General features: G+C 38.9%; 2 protein-coding genes across 3 annotated transcripts; one reads left to right on the top strand and one right to left on the bottom strand.

The window, feature by feature from the left end:
- The first annotated feature begins 842 nt into the window (after window positions 1-842).
- On the top strand, window positions 843-6,935 carry LOC103718424 (protein N-terminal asparagine amidohydrolase). 2 transcript variants are annotated; one of them, XM_008807247.4, is made up of 10 exons: window positions 843-1,206; window positions 1,326-1,496; window positions 2,137-2,201; window positions 2,290-2,383; window positions 2,496-2,534; window positions 2,631-2,822; window positions 3,294-3,472; window positions 4,116-4,235; window positions 6,015-6,113; window positions 6,356-6,935. In XM_008807247.4, exons 1-10 carry the CDS (start codon window positions 1,150-1,152, stop codon window positions 6,360-6,362), a joined length of 1,023 nt encoding a protein of 340 aa, XP_008805469.1. In that variant the 5' UTR covers window positions 843-1,149; the 3' UTR covers window positions 6,363-6,935. The 2 variants fall into 2 exon arrangements, with proteins under 2 accessions (XP_008805469.1, XP_008805468.1); XM_008807246.4 differs by having other exon boundaries at window positions 6,015-6,771.
- Window positions 6,936-7,802: 867 nt separating this feature from the next.
- LOC103718425 (zinc finger CCCH domain-containing protein 31-like) lies at window positions 7,803-14,740 on the bottom strand. The gene is made up of 3 exons (XM_008807248.4): window positions 14,507-14,740; window positions 13,230-13,290; window positions 7,803-8,817 (listed from the first exon to the last, which is right to left on the bottom strand). Exons 1-3 carry the CDS (start codon window positions 14,577-14,579, stop codon window positions 8,055-8,057), a joined length of 897 nt encoding a protein of 298 aa, XP_008805470.1. The 5' UTR covers window positions 14,580-14,740; the 3' UTR covers window positions 7,803-8,054.
- Between the last annotated feature and the right edge of the window lie 622 nt (window positions 14,741-15,362).

Here is a 15,362-nt window from a genome sequence, read left to right as displayed (position 1 = left end):
TTAGATAGTCTTGTATTTGGCTAAGGAATAATACCCGGTGCACTCTAGGACTTATTATCTTTTGATTTTTTTTGGATATATTTGTATCCGACATGTACGATACATCCGCTTCAGGAAAAAAAAAAGTGATTGTTATATAATTTTTAAAATTTTCATCCCAAAATCATTTAAAGCTAGCAAAAGTAAATAGAAAGAAAAAAATCTCCGAAATTTTTTATAAATACTTGTTTTCTTGAATCACAACTTTCAACATAAACTCTTAATAGAATAAAAAAAAAATTTATCTTCTCGAGACAATGCCACCTTCTCATAATCCAGGTACAAAAATACGCCTTTGTATTTACCATTTACAATATCGCTGTAGATGATATGTCAAATACAATTATTATGGGATGCTTTCGAATGTCAGTATAAGAAAATGCAGTTCATACAAAATCTCCATTGCATAAATTATTCAAGTCATGGCTTAGAAGGCTACGATTGTCAATGAGCCGAGGAGCCAAGGATGGATGGAGGTATAGAGCGAGTGCACAAATGAGTTGGCCTAGACAAATTATCACCGTGCTAACGCAGCTATATTTTCTCAAAAAATGAGGGAAAAAAGAAAAAACTTGAAATCTTATTTTTTTATTTTTTTAAAAAAATAAAAATATTATACATAACATATTCAAATACAGTTAAAAAAGTCAAAAAGTAAAATATTACGGAAAGCACTGGACAACTCCGTCTCTTCCATCCAGAAATGATTTCTGAAGTGGTTGGCAATAAAAGGCGCCACACAATTTGCAGCTTCATTGGTCTTTCTATACATATTTCGTCGAAAGCACGTTCCACCATAAATCATGGCCTGAGTAAGTGAATATTTTTGGGGCATGGATGGTGATCGCCCATCTTGAAATCTTTTTCATGCGGCTGATGGGGGTTCGGGGCGGTGTCCTACTATCCCGTCTCCGATCACGAAACCCCAGGTCACGATTCCCGGTCTCCTCGCGGTTACTTCACCCACTCCCGGTGACGGGACTCCTTTTGCATCTCGAGACCTCATGACTCCCTCGGCGACCTCGGTCCTCCTGGTAAACGCCGTCGCATCTGGCCTCAGGGCTCAAGCGCCGGAGGAGAGGGAGAAAGGCCCCTCGAAAGGGAGAAGCCATGATCTTTGTCGACGGCCTCCCCTACCCCGCCCCCGGGTCCCAATCTCGGGGACAGGTACAGTATTCCATCTTCCATCCCTCTCCTCTCCTATCCATCGCTCCATGGAAGAGAGAGTTCTTCTCCCTCGTTTTTTTTTTGGGAACTTGGCATCTCTCTCACGCTCTCTTCTACAGGGGAGAGAACTATTGGCCTCCTTGCTGGATCACCCGGCTTTGATCTCCGCCTCGAATCGCCTTAAAGCGACGCCGGAGAGGAAGGTCTCCGTCTCCGATCAGTCGCCTCCCGTCAAGCACGTCTACGTGTTCCAGAGGGAGTACGCGACTGTCGATCCCGCCGCCGTCGAGGTATTCTGTTGGTTCTTGCTCACTCGCTCGTTAGTTTACCTCCTGATGTATCAAAGTCGGAATCTTGGACCACTTCTCCTAGTATCACCTATCAAAAAATGTTTTATTTACTGGTTTCAAGTTGGGTTGCGGTCCATTGCCTCCTTAATTGCAAGGGTGCGTTGCTGAGTCTCTCGCGAGTACTTCCTGTGTTATGAAAGTTGGTATCTTGTACATGTTCTCTCTCTGCGGCTTGTCAGAGTGTTTGATTTCTATGGTTTTGGGCTCGGTTTCGGCTTGCTTGGTTAACTGGGTCGCACGTCGATTTAAGTTTTTTGGATTGAAGTATGCCTAACGAATCTTACTGAATTGCTTCAGTTTCACTTGTGATAGTATTGATATTAGCATTTTGTATAGCTTATTTTTCTGAATCAACTCTTAGATTGTTCTTTTTGGTTTGGCGTTTGTCCTAAGCGAAGCACTTGATTGACACGGATACTTGTGATTCTGAGGTTTCTTTATGGAAGCCAATTTATATTGATCTAATTTCATTGCTTTTTTCATTATCTCACTGTAAAATGGTATAAATGGCTTTTTGCGATTATTCATGAGTGCAATTTCTGTGGTTCTGACAATCTTCGAGTCTTTTCTACTTTGACAGTTGGTCGGCATGGATGAGGCCACTACATGCGTGGGCCTTGTGATTCGCAACCGGAATAATGGAATGTAAGAATGGGTGTCCTCCTTCACATTACATAGTATGTATGACGATTGTTGATTCTGATGTTGTTGGGTTTTTGTATATTATGCGCAGGACCTCCATTAGCCATATGGACTTTCCAAAGGTTGTCGATAAAGGCCTCATCCAAATGTTATCATTAGTTGCTGATCATGAAGCTATCTTGGATGTTTGTTTCTTTCCTTTTTCTTGTTTGGCCATCTATGTTGCTGTTTTTATATGTACTTGAGAAGTTTTACTATTACTACAGCTGAACAACTCGATGGGCATTTGAATTACAGGTTCACCTGATCGGTGCCTTCAATGACGCGTCAAATGAAGTTTGACTCCAGTTCACCTGACTATCTCATTTTTTTTACAAATTGTTTTAAGAGGATGATCTTCTAAAATCAGAAAATTGTAACTTTTCATGGCAGCATGACAATGATATTCCTGGATCAGAAGGACTTCGGGAACAGGACGGTTACTCGATGTGCTTATGTTCCAAAATAATTGATGCTTTGCATAATAGTCATGAAAACTTTCATCTCCAGACTCTGTGTGTTCTTGAGCATAACACCAAACGTGATTCAAATGGAAATGCTTGCCCAATTATCAGTGGCATTGTGGTGAGTTCATGCCCATCTCTGCACATCAACTAATATAAACTTTGACATAACTTCTGGGAGGTTCTGTTCTTTTAGAATTTTATGAATCAGAAACTCTAAACATGTCGATTTTGCATTGCTTTGCTACCCTAGCATCTTTAGGATATAATGCCAGAACAGGTGAGTCGTGACCCTCATTTGCAGCCTAGATTAATCTGATAAGCTATCCATACCCACCTAATTCATACCCCTAAGAACTAAATCAGCTCTACAAGACCTATCCTAAATTTTGTGTATCAAATTTTGGTGTCAATTGAAAGTTCAGATTCCTTCTGCTGTCGTGCACTATATGTCACATGGATATGACTCTAGATTCTCCTCCACAAAACATTTTCACTGAACAAGCACCTTCTTTGTTCTTTTTTCATTTCTTTTTTTCTTTTTTGGAAAAAGGAATTGACGTTCGAACGCAATCACTACTGATTATTTTAGGTAAACACTTTGTCTGGGTCAATCATGCCTGCCAGCTTCGCTAGAAGTTCAAGATGCCCGGACGAAATTGTCAGGAGGATTCGAGTGACTGTATCTTCCGAAGATTCTAGTTGGAAAGGAAGGTTACTGAAGACATATGATACCTTTGATGATAAATTTCACATTGCCCCTTGCTATTGGTATATGATTTCCTTCCTTGGTTTTTATTTTGAGAAAGGGACGAAGAATCCCATTCAAGTTCTGATATTTCCTTATGCAATCATCTTGTTTTATTGGTAATTGTTACAATTGCATAACATTTATGTATTTGTTGCAAAATAAGATCCATATAAGTAAATAATGAGTGACCACCTTTGACTTCAACACCTAACAGTAATGCCATGTGCAATATAAAACATGATAGTAAAGATCTCTCAATATTTGAGTCATTTCAAGAGGTCATTTTGATTGTTTGTTATTACTTGATAGTTTCTGCCAAATCTCTGGCTTGTTTCAAGCTAGTTTTAATTTTTGAGGAATGAAGCCTTTTATTGCATAAATGAGTGCTATAAGGTCTTCACAGTGATATCATGTTTTAATAGATGCCATAAATCGAAGTTCATTCATGGTCCAGTTGAAGTTGTTTGTGATGCATAACAACAAATAAATTATGTCTATATATTTTCTGAGGAATTGAAGGATCACAATAAGGATAATTGTCTTTAATCAAAAAATAAAAAAATTGTGCCATACGTAATTCTGAACCTTTTGGTTCATCCGTCATTACAATATTTTACCTCTCTTCATTCAAAAATATGATATTTTATCTCTCTGCTGATGTAGGTTGTCGGACTGGGGCCAAATTGCTTTTTCACTGCAGCAACTTTCTGATTCTGAAATCCTCTTGAGATGCTCTACCTCACCTTCTGCAGAGAGTCCTGATTTTGTTGAGAATGAAAGAAGGTTTGTGCTTGAACATTAGTTGGGATCCAAATTAGCAACTTGCAGTAATGATGCTCCACATCTCCATCTTTGACAACTTAGATATATTAGCTTAGACCAGTGACGTACCCTTAAAAAGATTATTTCGTCACAAAAAAGTGATTATGTTTGTTTTTATCGTGCACTCATGGTGATTGCTGTATTTTAGTGAGTCTATGGACTATATAAACTGTTAATGTGTTCCTTGCAATGTCAGCATCTCATATGCACATGTCAAAAACATATGAATATTTAAAAAATGAAAATTTTCTGGTTGATTTTTTTTTTATCATCGTCCCTTTTAAAGAAATTGAGAAGGATGGTAATGTTAATTTATGATACACTTGGAAGGAAAATACAAACTAAACTAACTGCAGCTTGACACCCATATGAAATCGGTTGCATGTTACTCTTCATCAATCTCCTCCATCCAATTGATTTACTCATATTGATGTGGTGTTGCACAAGAAGGACACTATACTATCTGTTTACTGGTTGTTTTGAAAGAGCCCCAATTATCTATTTTGTAGTCTTCTATATGGGATTCCATTGCAGATTTAGAAAAGAAAACAAGGAAAAAAAGGCTATCTGAAAAATTTAAAAGGTGCCTAGGAAGCATGTAACTAATTTTGTATTCTGTGAATTGCAAAAGATCGCATTTTTTGTTTGAGATTCACTTTCTTAAGAAAAATACATGGTATATGTTTAAGAGTATAACTAAAGTCAAACAAAGTTTAGTCTTCAAATTTGACCATAAACATGGAAAATACCTGATTAAGGAGGGTGTCAGGAGCAATAAAAGCATGCTCCAGAAAAGGAGAGAGATTTTGAAAAGGTTACAATGCCAAGGTAGAATATTAAGCCAATAGAATCACAAATAACAGCAGCATTTGCAGTGTGATGTATTGCTAGGTTTACACTCCCAAGTTTAAGGAACCATGCTGGCAAAACAGTTGGCTTTCTAATAACACTCTTTGAAACCCTGTTTTAGTAACTCCTTTAACATTGTCCTGAATGTTTCCTTTAGTTCTTCTATTTGTCACACTGCTTTAGCATCACTTGATCTTTGTAGAAAATAAATGAAATAGCAAGCTGGTCTGTATATTCCTATATATCTGACATGTTTGGGTACCAGCATTACCCAGATAAGATTTGGGTAAGTTTGTATTTTGACACATTGAGGTACAGGCAAATGCATATACAGCATATAATGTATATAACACAAACATATACCACTGAAGATCATAATAAAACCGTTTCATAGTCTCTCCTGTAGAGATCATTAGGATTTTGCCTTGTATGATAGTTAACATTGCACCACTTTATAACTGAAAAGGATGAATGGTCGGCAATGTTTTCCCATCTAGAATATACTTGGACCTGAACAATCACCAATAATAAATTGATTTGACAACCTGAATCAGCCCTCCCCCCACGGTCAGCCACATCCACTCACCCACCCAACCATGCCTTCCTGCCCACCCCCGCGCACCCATGCATGCATGAATGCCAAAAAAGGAAAAAGAAGAGAGAGAGAGAGAGAGAGAGAGAGAGAGAGAGGGACACGTTTAAGATTTGCTCTTTATGTTCAAGTGTATAATTAAGGACAGATGTTTAGAGACTCATGTTATCTGCCTATTTTAGTTATTTTGGTCTTCTTTTTTCTATATCCTTTTTAAAATTAGCGAGGAGACATAGTTCCAGCTTTAGTGTCTTTTTCTGCTGTTGCATAAGCTGACAGTCCTATCCATTTGAATGCAGTATATGGAGCTACTTGATCCAGTATCCAGATTGGAGACAAACATTTGTAGGAGGGAAACCACGGGTATTCAAGAGGACCAGCAATGGAGGATGGCAAAGGTGTGAGTAACACATCTTGTTTACTAAAAGGATTTTTTTGAGCCCTTTGTCCCAATGATTGCCAAAAGAATATTTGTTCCGTCAATCTAACAGTTTCACATCAAAAACTTGCTCAAGAGTGGCATTTTAATTAGTCAATCGATGCCATCTATCACTTCTTTAATAACATTAACATTCTCTCCTTAAGTAGATCTATTGCCAAGATTATGATTTGAATATTAAAATCTGGTTGCCTGAAGCAGGAATTGAAGCCTGAGGGAAGCTTTACCTATTAGTGCTGGAAAAATAATGTTCATAGGACAAGTAGGATGAGCTAATATTCGTTGCTGCAATGGTAACGAGAAACTTAAGCGGTTTAACAAAGAAAGGTATTCTGGGAATGTTTAGAAGACAAATTCAACTGGTCTTCATACTGGGTTTGGCAACCATTGGCATTTGCAGAACTAAAAGAACAAATACAGGTGCAAATTTCAGATCCAGGGGCTCTGGAGACAAGTCCATAATTGTTAATCGGTCATTTCTAGATTACTGGAGTTTTAAGATATTGTTGCACATGCCATGTTATAATACTAGTCACTTTCAGTCCTATGATCTGATTAACTATGAGCATTTTAGAAACCATATTGTTGCATTGGTGGTTCGCCAAGGCTTCTCAGTTTCCTTACAGGGGTATACACTGTAGCATCATGGCTGATGGAGGACGAGAAAGGACTATCAACAATTAACCCCTCTATGCGTGAATCACGCACTGCATCAACACAGCCTTTTGTTAGCCTATAAAAATTATTTAATCCAGAGAAGCTGAGAATCCTTCTTACTCTTTCGTATGCTGCTTTGATATCTATTGGACGTTGACGTTCATACGGTTCCACTCTGCTGCCCCCAAAGCATGAAAATGGAGAACGTATTCCAACCCAAAAGATGAACACTAACATATAAAATAAGAAAATATGTGAGACAAGACGAATGAGAGGCATCCTGATTTATGATTTTCCTCTTTTTTTTCCTCTTCTGTGTACAAACATCTCAAGAATCTGCTTGAAATTTTACGCTCGTTGTAACCAGAAAAACTTCTTAACCACAAAATCCTGAACCGAGCTCGAAGAACTACCACCATTCAGGATCCAAAGAAGTGAGCTCAAAAATCTACCACCCTTCCAAAACCAAAGAACTGAGCCTCATGAGATCAGCAGCCGTAAATAGATCCTATGTTTATCAGATGTTAAAATGGTTGCTTCTTAAAGGATCCGAAATGTTCATAGGAAAGCAAGGAAGCAACTCTATCATTTATTGTATTCAAAAAACCAAAATTCAGCAAGAAAACAAATAGAAAACATCCAGCAGCATTGAGAAAAAAACATAGAGAATATACAGAACCATACCCTGCCTATAAAACAAATAGGGAACAAGTACAACGGCATTGTTGCATCTGCGTGAGGTCTCTAAAACATCCAAAACATACACACCGTCCATCATTAAAGTAGCACAGGAAGCTCAGATAACAGCAAAATAATCCAAGAAAATTCCTTCAGGAGGGCCAAGCATGGGGACCCAGAAGACTTTGACCTTTCTGCAACCAACGAGGATGAGATACAGCTCATCCAGAGAAACGCAAGAGTACAATAGGGACCATATAGCCAACTAGAGAGCAGGGCTCTCAACATACAAAACGATAAATATCCAAACCAATAAAAACGTCAAACACCGCCGAACCGTCACTTTATAATGGCAAAGAATACCAGAATTAAAAAGATCCACGGTCCAAGCACTTTTGACTTATGGAACTTAACATCTTAGCACATCCACACTAAACGAAAGACTTTAAAATCTCTGAAATAGTCGTTCCACATAAATTTCATCCATTACAAAAGCCTCGAAATCCAGTTCCCACGAAGAAAAAGAAAAGTGAACCTATCAGGAAACAGTTGGCACAGAAGCATCTCATGCAGCAGCTTTGCGCAGCTCACTTGCCCCATGAGCAAAGTGGCACCGCTCCCCAAAAGTGCAAGAACCCTTCGCAAAGTTCTCGCACAACTTGGTCTTGTAGTTGTTACCAGAGCCACCAATTGCCACCACAGCTGGGTTCTTCACCGGCAGAGAGGTGGTAGAGCTAATATTGACGATCAATTCTCTAACCATGGCACTAGCATTTTTGATCTGGTCAAAAGTACCCTCCAGTTCAATGTTCCTCAAGTTGGGGTCCGTCTCGTGATCTCGAATGGCCAGCCTGACCCCTGTGATTCGGCAAATCTGCTTGGTATTCACACCACCCTTCCCAATGATGGCACCTGCAAGAGATGCATCAACGCTGATCTTGGCAGTGGCTGAGGCACCAAAGCTTGCAGCAGCTGGCAGACCAACAGGCGGAGGTGGTTCAAGGCGGCTTGCAAGTCTTCCCCCAGTTGGAGGTGCAATAGGACCATCCTGGGATGGTACAATGGGCTTGCCAAGTTCCCTTTCCCCATGGGCAAAGTGGCATTTCTCCCCAAATTTGCATCCCTCTGCAGTGTTGTATTTGTTGCATAGCCGGGTCTTGACAGCAGGTCCAGGAGGGCCATCAGAAAAGGCGGGAGGCACCATGGGGTTTCTTGCCGGAGGAGGGACAGCAGGGTTGCCTAGATTGGTCATCTGTGCAACTGCCTGGATACCACCAGGAACATAGTGCAGGAAATGACAACCCTCACCAAAAGGGCAACCAGAAGTGCTGCATCATAAAAAGTTGCTCAAATATCAGTGTTAAGCCTGTGGAGATGGATATGACCAAGAAAAAAATGATGTGATGATCTAATATGGTATCCATCAACAGAGCCATACATCAAAGCATGCTCATACTATGCCTGATACAAGAAACAATGTCACCCCCCCCCCCCTAGGAGGGAGCTTGGATTCACACTAGCATGAGAAACAAAAGAGAAAATAAAGCACACTTACAAACACAAAATCATCCATGAATAGGGCAAAACTATATTTTTGAAAGAAATGAAGACAACCCTCAATGATTCAGTAAAAGATTTGCATAGTGCATTGCTGTTTATAATGCAAGTGCAGGGAAAAAAAAACATCAAATAACAAAAATTCATAAAAAACATCATTACATGATAGTTTAGCACAGAAAATAATTTAAAAAAAAGAGGGGGCACAAAACGCTCAAAACCGTTACTGGCACAGCCTAAAATGAAAGGACCCCATATCTAAGTCTTCCATAACACATCATTGCCCAATATAATACTCAATTAAAATAAGAGAAATACATACACTTATGCCTGCTGCCATGATCACGTCAACTAGCCCTAAGATAATCAGATGGATAATCATAATCGATTGGGTCTAAACAGTACATCTAAGTATCAATACTTCCAGATCATAACACTTTCACAAAGACCAGAAAGATGGAACTGAACTGAAATACACTACAGAGTCCCCAAAACAGGTTATCCTCTCACACTCAACAATGCAAGTTAATGCACACCTTGTTTGCGCTATGCAGCACATTGAACACACTATTTCTAATACAAGAAGTAATAGTCCTCGACACCTCAGGTCCAAGGCAAAGCACTAAACAATGAAAATTTTATAACACAAATTTTCCATGACTCATTATAGAGAAATTTAACTTCCATTATGAAATCAAATATTAGGGAAGGGAGTTCACAAGATTAAACATCACTAAAGCACTTTGTAAGATATCCCATAACTTCAATCTTTCAGATATCCCATGACATCAGCCATTTCATCACAATGATTTTCTAAATTGACAGCGATGCTTTTGTTCCACCAAGATTCTAAGCACATCATTTACGCAACTGTTTATTACTTAAGTCCCATGACACAATCAGAACTCATATTTCTATTTGCCAAATACGACCTTCTATTCATGGATTAGCTAACAAATAAAATCAATATCATCACCTGAATTTCTGAAAGAAGATGATTTTTTCTTTCAAATTAAGTACCGATGCTCATCAGATTAAGCATTCGTGCAGAAGCACCTGCAAATGTGTTTGCATAGCAAACCAACAAAGGAGCAACGTAGAGCAAGAACGGCAGAACCGTCCGAAACCACCCAATTCGAAGCGTACCGAGCTATAGCAGTGGACCGGGATAGTTCCAACCTTCAAATCGAAAAACCGACAAAGGAGGGGGAAGGGAGAAGGAAAGAGAAAAACCGAGAGAAAACAGTGAGCAAGGACCACCGAAAAGGACCGAGGGAGGGGAGAGAGGGCTTCGAAAGCCCTCTCTCCTTCGTGCGTCGAAATAGGGGCGGTGCCCCTATTTCAAACCCCCTCCCCCTTTTTCTTTTTTTTTTAGTGAAATAGGCAGCCAATGATGACTTCACTTATTATGTTCTTTTTTAAAAAAATCTTTTAAATGAAGTCGGCAATTGAGGCTTCACTTAAAAAAATTCAAAAAAAAAAAAAAGATAAATGAAGTTGGTAGTGGCTGCCGATTTCACTAAAAAAATAAAAAAAGGCCGACAAAAAGGGGCTTTCGCCACTGTTCCAACGCATGGAGAAGATAGGGCTTCGAAAGCCCTCTACCTCCCTTCCCTCAGCTCTTGTTCACCGCCCCCCCTCCCTTTTCTTCCCCCCGCTCTCTCTCCCTCTGCCTCCCCCCCCCCTCTCTCTCTCTCTCTCTCTACCGCCCTCCCCACCCTCTCCCTCCCTTACTCTCCCACTCCCTCTCCCTCCCTCCCTCTTCCTGTCTCCTTCCTCTCCCCCTCCCTTGCCGGTTTTCTGTTAGTTCACACCAGAATGGCACAACACGGGGGCATACCGTACCATATCGCCAGCCTACCAACATGTGTCGATTCCAGTACTGCAGACCTTGACGTAGAACATTTGGCCACAAACAAGAACCTGAGTGAATTTTTCCTATAATGCTCTTTTTGATAAAAACACCAAGGGTGAAAGAATTACATGTATAGATAAAGACAATTTCATTACTTAGAACATACATTGTATCTTATTGTCAGAATTACTATTCCTTTTCGAAGGCATGGTAGTATAAATTCTACAGCGCATATATAAACAATTGAACCACACAACAAGTTGGTTGAACATACATAAGGCTCCTTATTTTGTTCAAGAGATTGTCCACTCCCAAACTTGCCCAATCTCTAAGTTTATTATCTGTCTCTATATGCTCAATCCAACAAAATGCTAATTCATACTAGTTGGCAGATAACATTCCTTTAGAAAGCGAAAAGAATGCCATAACTGCTAGGATGAGCCAAAAGACAACATTCAATACTCAAAACATAGTCATTTACCACAAAGATCAACTAGTAGTAGCTAAATGCAGAAAGTATAAATCTACCAGACCAATCACAGCATGCTAGTTCTGTATCATCTAAGCATGTGGACCAGATTCAGTCAGATTAAATTATAACGTTCGACTCCCCAACCTTCCCAGTCCTTCAATTTCCCTTCCCAACCTTTAAGTTCATTATCTTTGCTCTCATTTGGCTACATCATTAAAATGTTGTTCATACTAGTGGGCTGATTCCATTACTTAGCAAAGAACATTACATATGCATAGAACATGAGTATAAGCTATAAATCAGAATTCCACTGCTCAGATGTTTAGAAATTTTGGTAATCAAGACATGGCTATTTACCAAAGAACAATTTAGAGATAGTCCACATGCAATAAATACAGACATCCCAAACCAATCTCAGCATGCTAGTTGTTTAATACGTCAGTTGCACATATTGTAGCAGCCTTGAACAGCATGAACACCAAGAGAGTCAGAAACGAGGATGAAAGCAAAAAGATTACATGGAAGTAAGGGGGGAAAAGAACAATTTATGATCATACAAAGTAAACAGATGTCTTCCACCACATTGTGCAAACCATTGAGAAAAGCCAGTATTCTACAGGCCAAAACAAGAATACTTTTATATATATTTAATACAGGAAGTCTTTGGGTGCCGCTCTGACGAGACCAAACCCAGCCTAACTGCAAGACAAGTCTAAAGGTGGGACCTGAATCCAAGCCCATAAATCCACACTTCCCATCAACAACCAAGCACGGAAGAAACAACATTGCATCATATTTCAACAACACTTGACCATTTTTAGTTGGATCAAATTCGTCATATTAACAAACCATGTGATCATATCCCACCACTTTTATGGAAAACACTTCTACTTAAATTTTACCACATTTTTTGAAGGCATCACCCATTTTACTCTGATAGTAGAAAAGGACCCTTTCCATTGAAACAAGCTCGTGAAATCCTCAGCATCAAACAATTCTAGGGCTCTACATTGTCATAAATTCTACCAACATGTCCCACAGGAACCATGCCTCAATTTATCGTAACCCATACGTTTAACATATGAGCATTAAACCCAACTTTCATAATTCAACGCTAAAATTGTCAGAAAAAAATTCCTTTTTGCATGATCAACAGTTCAAGCCAATAGAATTTCCAGTTCTAGAACTCAATAGGTCCAAAATAAATTGCCCCTATTGCATTTCTATATTTCTACACTTTCAAACAAGCATAACTTTGGTTTACTTTTTTTTTCATTTTAGACAAGTTCCTTATCATAATATTTTTTTATGTCTAAACATAAAATATATCAATGTCAACTCAGTTCAGGAAAGACGTACAAAACAGCTCGATGTTCATGTTACGAAGCAATACTAATTTTCAACAAAGACAAGATATCATTTAACCCGAATATCAGTTATCTAGAAAAAGTCAACATGACTAGCAAAAACAGATAGGCAAATAGAGAATTATAGAGTATACATATGTATATTAGAAAAAAAACAACTATAACCAATATGAAAATTGGATGTGACAACAACGCTATAAATATAACCTATATTTAACATATTCATTTCATATCATAATTTCCATGAAGTTGCATATAGCTTGTGCAATTTTGATAGCCAAAAGCACTCTTGTAGCTTCCCAATTTACTCTGTTCAATGTTGTTAACTTGATTAGAGCACAAGAACCTGTATCACAATCTTAAACGCCTGATTCATTAGCATTAAAAATACTACTTTAGGGAAAACACTTTTTTCCAATTAGATATGAAATTGCAGAAAAAATAATGTTGCTATTATGATGTTGATTTTAGATAAGTTAGGATTAGAACCTGAAAAACTTGGTGCAAGGCTTCGATTTGCTTCCTAGACCATGTTGGAACGACTCCGTTTCTGTTACATGACATTAATTTTGTGTTCTCAGTTACAATCCTGTTAATTTACTAACCTTCATTGTTCAAGTACATATTAAGCATATTAAAACCATTTCAATAAAGTGAAGATTAACAAAACACCAGGAAATCTTTACAAAAAAGGGGGTGCAATTACAACCATCTTCCAAGAAAACTAGTGATCTCTAAAGTATGACCACAATTTAGAAGCAACACTTCATGAGGCCTCCAGCATCATCCTTAAGAACAAAAAACACAACTCAACCCATTCTGTTGCATATAATTTTCCAAAGAATACATAAGTTTATTTACAACATATTAAGAAGGCATCCCGAAAGCAGCGTGCTTTGTAGAAAATTGCACTGCACAGAAAGCCAATTAAACATCACAGGACACTATGAAAACCCTAGAGGTTTGAAAAATTCGATTTACCACTTATTAATTGACAAAAAAATAAAGATTGTTATTCTGAGTGGCTTCAAACCATTTCACAATTTCATCCAACTTTTTTTGTCAGGCCTCAGACAATTGTCGCCAGCAAGAAGGCGCAGTGGGTACAGCTAAAGCAGAAAAATTATTGGTAAATATATTATCTTCACCAAAAAAACGCTTTAAAACTCTCAAAGACGTTCTTCCATCAATAATCAATCATAAGGTCTCTTTGATGTAGTAAAGATCCCAAACCATAATTGTTACATAAAAGTTTTGTATTCTTGTTATGAAGTTAAAGGAAAGAAACAGAAAAAAAAAAGCAAAAACTCTAAAAGTCAATATAGTGTTCAACGAAAATAAATCACCATTATGTAACACATATAATCTTCTGTTGGACCAACATTATGATCTTGGTACTAGATCAAACTACTAAACTATAACGAGATTTTATACTCTCAGATACAATATAATGCAATCGATATCGGATCAAATACGACCAACAACCCTAGAATATTCGCTCTCTCGACAAGCTTGCCACGTGACCGTTCTAGCAAATCAAGAAACCCTAAAATCTTCCCGAGATAAAGCAACCAGATCACCACTAAGAACGAAGAAAAGAGATCTCTTCACGATCTTGCTCTCCTAGATCCAAAATCTTGAACCCCGGAAACTCCGACCGCCCAAACAGGCTATAGCTAGATCCATCACAGCTCCAAGAGATGCCTCAAGATCCAAGAAACGATCAATGGAGAAGAGAGGAACTATAAACCCTAGGTTCTACTTACCCCTCAGCCGCTTTGGTCCAGCGGCACCTCCATTTGAAACCTCCGGCCTCCCCCTCTTGCGAGCTGTTTCCATGGCAACCGAGTGATCTGGATCTCCTAAGCGCGCGCGGAAGAAAGCGGAGAGAGATCAGCAAAACCCCAGCGAGGAGATCGGGCCGAAGAGGCCTGGAGAAAAACCCTAGCTACCGTTTGCGGCAGAAGAAACTGCCGAGCCTCGGGGAAGGGCAAATACTGGGAGCAGAGATATTTATATGGAGACCGTCAAAGGGCCCGATTTAAATTGGGTTTATCGGGGGGCTTCAGGTCCGCGCGGCAAAAGATGAGGCAAAGCGACAAAGATCTCGCCGGGTTTTGAAAAGCACACGGGAGATTCGGAAATAACGGGAGTGCCCTCCATGCGCACAAGCCTTTCTAATCTAAGCGGTGACGAAAGCGTTCTCGGGTTTTCATTAAAAAAATAATAAAAAATAAAAAGGTTCACGGGTGGAGGCGGTGACAGGGACTTTGTAAAAGGGCGTACGTGAGTTCTTGTAGGCCACGAAATGGTTTAGGCCCATTGCTGGCCCAAATTGGCGACAAAATAAACATCAAACAGTCATTAGCGGTCCTAAGAGTAAATAAATACCTAGCAAAATATCTAAAACACCCTTCATAATTTGATGAGCATAAAAAATAATTTTTGAGCTCATATGAATAAAATTTAGGATAAATTACAATGACACCTCTCAACTTTTTGTAAATTACACTTACATCTCAAAAATTCTAAATTTTCCATCACAAAATACCAATAATATTCTTGTTAGCTAGACAAAATGAAGAGATGTTTTAGCGGGAACGGAAGGAGATCACGTGGCAA

Source organism: Phoenix dactylifera, chromosome 1 (assembly GCF_009389715.1).
Source record: "Phoenix dactylifera cultivar Barhee BC4 chromosome 1, palm_55x_up_171113_PBpolish2nd_filt_p, whole genome shotgun sequence".
In the NCBI taxonomy this organism is placed as follows: Eukaryota; Viridiplantae; Streptophyta; class Magnoliopsida; order Arecales; family Arecaceae; genus Phoenix; species Phoenix dactylifera.
This window is presented reverse-complemented; position numbering and strand designations above follow the sequence as displayed.